An 8,483-nucleotide genomic window follows, 5' to 3' on the forward strand; every position below is an offset into this window, starting at 1 on the left:
ATAGGGGGTATCGATCAATACTTCAGGCCCCTGTGGGTATATTTCCAATCTGACTAAAGCCAGACCTCTATTTACGCTATCGCATAGAGGATCTGATAACTCCCAATTAGAGGTCATGTTCTGGTGAACTTTTAATTGACCAATCAAATCGCGTCTTCATTTGCAATGTCTGGAATTTCGGAAGTTTTGTCATTTCTGTTAGTATAGAAGACATGCCCGATGTATTCCGATAAACGTAAACATGGCGACTTCTACACCTCGGAAGACATGTGTCTTATCGGACACTTGTATCCTCTGCGGATTTTCGTTTATACAGATTGAAAGAAAGGAAAATGGTGAGGAAAAAGTTCACAAGTTTTTCGAAACGAAGTTAAGACTAAACACCGAAAGAAAAGATAACATAAAACAACTAACAGGCCTGACAGACATTGCAGATGTCACAAATGCAGGTGTGTGTAAAAAGTGTTATCGATCAGTTGAATCTATAATGAAAACCGAATCCAAAAATGAGCAAATAAAACAGAGGTTTCGCGAGGTGGCACAGAGAACAATACAAACACTCACGTTGCAGCTGCTTTCCCCTCGGAGAAAGTCCATAACTAAACGGATGCTTAGGAGCCCGTCCATGCCATCTTCAAAAAAGCAGACTTTCGACGTATCCTACCGCAAGCTCGAGCAAATAGCACCATTCAAAGATTTGACAAATAGAACAGATTTGCAGAAAACAGAGGTAATAATAGATCACGATATTATATTATATTTACAATGTATATGAATAGATAGAGAAAAAAAAAATTAATCCGAAATTCCTCTGTGATAGTGTAAGAAAGGGGTTCGAATTTAAGGTATTTCGGATTAAGAAATAATGCATGTCTATTGTTTTTTTGCTATTAACAAGTACTGAACATAAACAAAAACACACACATTTTGACATACATGACAACATAAGTCATTATGTGGTTATCCCTGGTGTACTTGATCTTCCATAAAAACCTGATTGATATTTTCATTTCAGTAGCTATTTCAGTCCTGTAAATTAAACGGTGTTTAATTAAAATATGAAGAATGAACTTTCACTCATATTGAAAAGATGTTTGTACTTTGATCAGAAACCCACAGCAATTAAACTTGTTATTTCTGCTAATTTGCAATTCAGCTACAATATATTAACATTATATTTACTTTGAATTGACAGCTGCCTCTTACATATCAACTACCTAGTAGTAGTTCATTTACTGGTATCCCTATTGCACCAAAGGAGAAACAAGGTATGCTTAAAAAGTTTGAGGGTGTGAATTCTATGAGTTTGAATGAATAAATTTGGCCACCTTTCTTTATTCACATACTTCATGTACTTAATCATATTAATTGTCACTGTGTGGTGAATTAATCATATAATAACTAAGCATTGTTTCGCCATGGAATACAATCACATCTTGTATTTTGTAAATGTCAATTAGAAATAAAATATGCTAGAAAATTATTTTACTACTGCAAGTCACCTGACTTTGGATTTTTCTTCCTAGATATTACATCTAGTACGTCTAGTATGAAAATACAAGGATCTAAGACATCTCTAGATTTTGGGATTTCAAATAAAGAACTCGATGACATTCATACAACATCATTAGATGGGTCAATTGAGGTTAACTTAGAAAAAGAATTGTTCATGAAGTTTCTAAAGTTACTACTAACTTGTTGATTGTTACACATGTTTACTTAACATGATTATTTCCAATTTACCAGTTGACTCTTATATATATTCACAGCATTTTTAGATTTCCATTAATTATACATTGATTATACAATTGAACATGTAGTTACAAGTTGGTGTATAAATTTAGTATGCAATATATTAAGTTCACTAGTTTTTATTGCTTTTTTGCATTGATTATACAATTGTTCATGTAGATACTAGTTGTTGTAAAATTTAGCATGTGATATATTATGTTCACCAGTTTTATTGCTTTTTATTTTTGCATGTGCATGTTGCTGTTTTTTTCAGATTTGAAATCAGACCTGGATTTGTAAATAAATTCAACTGTGATTTAAGGTATATGTAAAAAGATTTGAACCTATTACATGATTATATCACTAATTTTTATCAAATGGAAGGAAAACAGACTATTTGAGATGGACAGAAAGATATTACAAACTGTCAACCGGAAATGAAATTTGCTTTGACATCAAAGAAGTAAAAAAATGAATTAGTATGAGTTTATGAATATGTTCAAGAAATATTTGTGAGTTTTGACATATATTCTAATTTACTTTCAGCTCAGCATATACTATCCAAGTGGTCGAAAAAGTCGTTTCATAATTGATGAGAATGAGAAAAAGATCTGCAAGATTGTTTTTAGAGGAAAAGAAGTGGATCGAGGACTGAAAGACTTTTTAAAGACTACGAACCCCAACATATTAGTTGAGGGGTCATTATCAGTTTTAGGTAAGATGTGAAAATGTCTGCATTGCTCACTTGGGAAATAAAATAACCAGAAATAACAAATTTGATACATCAAGGCTTTGAGTATATATTCATATTAATTAAGTTGAAATTCAGCATGTTTGGTTTGATTTTGTCTGTTAATAAATACGACTTATGTTTATAATGCATATGTACTACTTTCTGCCATGTGATTAGATCAAGATAAAAAAATTCTAATTAATATATGAAATCATGATCAGATTATACTTGTTTACAGTTTTAATTTGCATCTTTTGCAGGTGATGAATGCAAAAATCTGTGCAAGAGAAATTCTGGTAGTGTTCTTCAAGATAAATCAAGCAGCAATGTTTTAGAATTTACATGGGACAGTATGTATTCTGAGCTGAAAATAAGAGCACCAAATGTCTTAAAGACAGTATCAGCGATGGTATCAGATATCCCATTACAAGTGAGTGAGAAACCATTTCAGTATGTCATGTATTCTGTGTCACAAATCCTGCATGGAAGATCCCAAGAAATGTCCTTAGTTCAATACTTGTCTGGATTGGTGTTGATGCATGGAGGATGCACTCTTAAGGTAATAATTGTAGTGTACTAATGAAAATGTGTCTACTAGCAAAATAAATGCAATTTTATAATTTTGGAGCAGAATGACTTATTATACAATGAAGCAAATTTATGTTTTAATTTATTATATTAATCCTTCTGTTCTACTATACATTATTAATCACCTGCATAATTTTGTACATCATTGATATAAATTGATTTATAAAACTGTTATACCATATATCCGAGTACCATAATCTTTGGAATCTGATAGAAATATGAATTTTGCTGTACTGTATTGTTTTTATAAATTAAATAAAAAGTCACTTTATATTAGTTATTTTGGCATGTTCATTGCATTGATTTGATATGAATTTTGCCAATTTTTCAGGACATTGAGAGAATTGCTAAATTTGGAGCAAGTGTTCATCCAGAAACACTTAAAAGAAAGCTGAATTCTTGGGATGCAATTTTAGATGAGGAATTACTCAAGTACAAAGAAGAATGGAGTCGAGGAGGGCAAACAAAATACCAACTCATAGGGGACAATTGGGACAGAAATATCATTCCTTCTTACAGAACGTCTCAAGACAAAACATTGTCCTTGCACTTGTTTCAGGTCATTGGAGTCCTTGACAGAGTGAATTGTGTGGTGGACACTGACTCACAGCTCATTGATATTTCAGACCTGAATCCTGTGAATTTCATACCCTCCAGTGAGGATCAGGATATTCTTCTCCATGAGCTTACTTTCCTTGTTGCAAGTTCAGTCATAGCTAATATTGACCAGATGAATGACAGTTTTGTATCAATTTACCCTAAGCATTTGCAACACAAATACAGCAATTACTCAGGAATAAAAACAGAACAGGTAAGACTTTATGTATGGATTATATGTATTTTATGTCATATTTTCTATAGAAAAGCATAACTTTAATACATGTACATGTTCTTTGCACAGTATCCATTGGGACTATTTGATTGCAATGAAATGGTCACTCAGGATGTTATCAGACTACTAAAAGAGCTATCAAAGAAGTATGTACCCACAGATGATGCAGGAGAAATTGTGGAAGAAGTGTTCTTTGGAGGTAATTTAGAATATATTAAAAAGGAATGTACTAACACGTTTGGAACAAATTATCCACATTTATTGTATTTACATTTATGAGTAATTTATACAAGTTTGATGTAAATAAGCAGAAAAAAAATTATTTTAAGTTTTGTACAGGTAAAATGACATTCCGTCTGTCAAGATTGGTTTTGAATGCTTTAAAATCTGCTTTAAATTTTTAACATTTTGGTGATTAATCTAAGTTATAGAAAGTCAATGAAACACATCCACCTCTGCTAAACTAAATCACTACAATGGTACATTATTATAACAGCATTCTTTGGTAATGCTTTAACATATTAATGGAATGCTGATATTTATTAATTCATCTCCTATAGGAGACAGATTAACAGATGAAAGAATACAGAGTGCCCAAGAAGCCATGACAAATAATGAAACTGCCTTAGAAAAATTGGAAGGATTCATTTCTAAAATTGAAGATTTCCACCGGCTAATGAACTTCCTTGAGGTAATATTTCAATATCATGTTTTAAAGGAATACAAAATGTAAATGCTCATGATTCTTTTGATGAAAAATACCTCAGGTTAACCTGTTAATAATTTAAACATGTAAAGTAGATGCTGTAAAAGAAACAGCCAAGACATTTATATAATTTTTATTTCTAAAATTTGCAGGCAATAGTGATGCAAACATATAGCACTCAATCAGCAAGTGACCGTGGGACCATGTACTATTACAAGAACATTTTAAATGCACGCAATGTCAAAGGAAAAGTTAAAAATTCTTACAGGGGATATAAAATGCTGTATCGCACTGTATTTGATGCTATGTGCTGTGTATTATTTTTACAAGAGCTAGGGATTCACAACTCAGAAGAGAGTGTATCATTACCTGATGAATTTTGCACATGGAATAAAGACCAAAAAATCCAGTGGCTAAATAACATTTGTGAACGAATTGTAAAGAAATGGTTTTTTGGAGATGGTGATTTGTTTGAAGACTTAAGACAAATATTGACTGATCCAGATCATGAAGAAAATTACTGGTTTGCAAATTTTCAAGATGGACGATTTTCCTGCCATTACTGTGGAAAAACTTACAGTCACCTTAGAAGTGCGGAATCACATGAAAAAGAAATTCATGGCCATTCCAAACCATCTGAAAGAAAGAGTACTGCTTCAAGCCTTAAGCAAGATGAACTGCATGATTATTTACTAGCACTTTTTCGCCTTGCAGCATTACACAGGAATCTCGATTCTGCAGTGGACATGGCAGATGGCAACCGATCTGTTCGCTCCGCTAAATATGAGACCCCATTGTACAACAAAACGCACAAGACAAAATATCTCATTGGAAGCATCCATTTAACTTCTCTGGTTTCAGGAACCTTGCCTTCTCTTCAAACAGAGAGACTAATTGCAAATAGATTCATAAATTTATCTGGTGGAAAAAACTCTAACATGGCCCTTGATGAGTATGTAGAACTAGTCAATAGAGACACAAAGAACACTTGTTCTGGATTTCAGTCGAAAGAAAGCATTATAGCACATTCAAAACAGTTTCCACTTCTTATCAAAGCAGTAAAAAATCTGGACATGATCAGTGATATTCACAAACGGAAAGGCTTTCACAACATCCCATCTTACAAATCTGATGTTCAGAAGATCATTGTAGATCTCTTTGACATTGATGGATTTTCCTATCACGAAGGACGGAAGCTCAAGTGTCGCCAACTTGTTCAAAACAGCAACCCGTTTTCAGACTGTCACAAACAGTTAGTGAACATGATTTACAGACACAAACCTCTGCTACCATTCCGTCGATTAAGGAACAGAAATTATAATTATCATTATGGCTTTTAAAATACATTTAAGGAATTTTTTTCCTGAGACTTACTTTAGATTTATTTCACCTTTCTTGTAAGCTGCATTCAAATGAAAAGTGGTTGAAAGATTTCAACATGTAAAATGTATTAAGTAAATGCATATATTGTAAAATAGCATAATGGAGTATATTTGTTTTTGGTAAACAAAAAATCATTTGCAATCATGTTACGCAACATGCTCAATTTTTATTTTTACAATTGGATAGAATAAATATGGATATCTTAAGAACTTGTTCATCTTACTTAAACAAGAGGCCCATGGGCCTTATAGGTCACTTGAGCATCATTTAACAAATTTCCAACCATTATTTTTGGTTTGTGTTTTAAACCAGAGGCCAAATTTGATCGACATTGGTTCCCTGGTTCCAGAGAAGCAGCTAAAAATTTAAAGTTTATGACGACAGACGGAAACAGATAGTAATAGGTCACCTGAGTGACTCGGGCCCCAGGATCATGAAACGAAATTGGACTTAAGTCAAAATTTTAATCCACTATAAAATCCTGATTTGATGTTGAATTTATCTCGAAATTTGCAGATAAGAAAACTTTTGTGGAACAATATTGGAAAATATTTTGATTTTGGTATGCTTGAATTCTACAAGGGTTTAGTACATAAAAATTTTGACTCAAGCTGAAGATGTTGCATGATCTCGGGGTCTGGTGACCTAAAAAAGGGGAGAGATCCAGCACACATACTACACACCTTTTATTTTAACTTATCAACTTTTGATGCATTAATGAATATAAATGTACCGGTACTAAATAAATACCAAAGATATGGCAGGAATTTAAGCAAAACAAAAATGTAGAATGTGCTAGATCCATTCTACAAAGTAAACAAAAACAGAGTTCAGAAGTGCATCATTTAATTCATTTCAATAAGGTCATCATCACCTGATTCATACTCATATGACAAAGTATCACTGTCACTGGAGGAATCCAATATGTCTTCAACACTGTCATAAGACAGATTTCTTACTGCTTTCTCCAATACTGTTAGAGAACAGGAATTGCATGAACAAACTGTTTCACAAATGTCACAACAAGTATGTTTTCCAGTATTTTGCACAGATTTTAATTCCTTGTCTGATAAAAATGTTTTAAGTAATTGAATTCTTCTGCACTCTGTTGATGTTACATATGTTTTTACATCCTGGTCAACATTTCGCAATTGCTGTCCGTAATATAATAAAATGGCACATGAGTGTTGCCCATCTCGTCCAACTCGCCCAGTTTCCTGGATGAAATCTATCAAACTTTTGGGAGGCCCATATATTATAACATTGTGGCACGATGATACATTTACTCCCATTCCTAATGCACTGGTGGCAACAACAACCCGCAATTGACTCTCCTTTGTTAAATTTTCAATTGTAGTTTTTTTCTTTTCCTCAGAAGTTTCTGAATGAAACATTTCTATCATTTCATTGATATTGTGAATATTAGACAATTCAGTTGCAAGAAAATTGTAAATTTGTCCAACGTCTCTTATTGATTTACAATATATTATTGTTCGGGGAAAGTTCTCCTTCATCTCGGAAATGGCGTCCACAATCCATACCAATGAAGACTCAATATTCTGCTCCACCTTTTTCACAATATATTTTATGTTTTCTTGGTTTGGGGAAACTGTGATATACTCATACTCCTTTAATCCCAGAACTTCTGTGACCCTTTTCTTAATTGTGTTCGTACAGGTAGCACTAAGTGCCAGAACAGATGCCTCCGGAAAATATGACCGTATTTCTCCAATGTGTCGAAACCACCTTCTGAAGACCTTTTCTTCTTTTTCTGCTTCTAGACCACCCCTAAATTTGAAATAAGAGTTTTTAAATGTTTTAATTACAGAATTTCCTTATTTTTTTATACTTGCTGGTGTTAATATGAACATGAAAATTAAATTAAATTTTTAAGAGGAATAGAGTTCCTGACTGAGGCCTAGGAGAACCTAAATTTTACCAAACTTAAACATCAATGCTTTTATTCCTCCTTATCCTCATTATAAAATTTTATAATTTATTTAAAATAAATAGAAAAGACTTGCCAGGTGGCTACTGTATGGAATTCATCAACTACAACTGCAATTACATGCAGTTTTTGAAGGGTCTGTCTCCAACGGCTATCTCCAACCAAGGACTCTGGTGATGCATAAATTATATCAACTTTTCCAGCTTCTATCAAGTCATCTGTCTCTTTGTCTTTGCCTATAACAACCACTAAATTGTTAATTCAGTAGCCATTAATGATAATAGAGAGGTTGAGCAGATGACCGTGTACGTGTAGCTAGGGAAATCCCCTAATTAGATGTGATTTACGTCATCAGTTTTGCATACCGCGTAATTCTACAAGTTGTTCACAACGTGTAGATTTGCAACTACACGTTGGTGTAAACTTGTAGCTTCTTAAACTCAAACTATGGAATAAATATTTTTCAGTCTGTATTTAGTATGAAGTTGACTGTTTATTACGATTATCCAATGTATCTTTTTTACTTAAAGTCATTGATTTATTTGATACAATGGATTGTAAA

At 33.0% G+C, this 8,483-nt stretch overlaps 2 protein-coding genes across 2 annotated transcripts; both read left to right on the forward strand.

Moving 5' to 3' along the window:
• The first annotated feature begins 241 nt into the window (after nt 1-241).
• Nucleotides 242-1,318, forward strand: LOC134244430 (uncharacterized). The gene is made up of 2 exons (XM_062726694.1): nt 242-730; nt 1,196-1,318. Exons 1-2 carry the CDS (start codon nt 242-244, stop codon nt 1,316-1,318), a joined length of 612 nt encoding a protein of 203 aa, XP_062582678.1.
• A 970-nt stretch (nt 1,319-2,288) lies between these two features.
• LOC134244405 (uncharacterized) lies at nt 2,289-5,930 on the forward strand. Its single transcript, XM_062726676.1, has 6 exons — nt 2,289-2,446; nt 2,725-3,023; nt 3,384-3,863; nt 3,954-4,083; nt 4,445-4,575; nt 4,743-5,930. The coding sequence occupies exons 2-6, from the start codon at nt 2,817-2,819 to the stop codon at nt 5,928-5,930; spliced, it is 2,136 nt and encodes a 711-aa protein (XP_062582660.1). The 5' UTR covers nt 2,289-2,446; nt 2,725-2,816.
• The last annotated feature ends 2,553 nt before the right edge of the window (nt 5,931-8,483 follow it).

This window comes from Saccostrea cucullata, unplaced genomic scaffold, assembly GCF_032062105.1.
Source record: "Saccostrea cucullata isolate Sc308-1 unplaced genomic scaffold, CSIRO_AGI_Scuc_v1 ctg1149, whole genome shotgun sequence".
NCBI lineage: Eukaryota > Metazoa > Mollusca > Bivalvia > Ostreida > Ostreidae > Saccostrea > Saccostrea cuccullata.

Bases quoted from the DNA above. Each gene is read 5' to 3' on its own strand.
- LOC134244405 (XM_062726676.1), top strand. From the start codon at position 2,817: ATGTATTCTGAGCTGAAAATAAGAGCACCAAATGTCTTAAAGACAGTA. The intron at 4,084-4,444 runs GTAATTTAGAAT...CATCTCCTATAG, and splicing joins GGAAGAAGTGTTCTTTGGAG to GAGACAGATTAACAGATGAA. The intron at 4,576-4,742 runs GTAATATTTCAA...TAAAATTTGCAG, and splicing joins GGCTAATGAACTTCCTTGAG to GCAATAGTGATGCAAACATA.
- LOC134244430 (XM_062726694.1), top strand. From the start codon at position 242: ATGGCGACTTCTACACCTCGGAAGACATGTGTCTTATCGGACACTTGT. The intron at 731-1,195 runs GTAATAATAGAT...TTGAATTGACAG, and splicing joins CAGATTTGCAGAAAACAGAG to CTGCCTCTTACATATCAACT.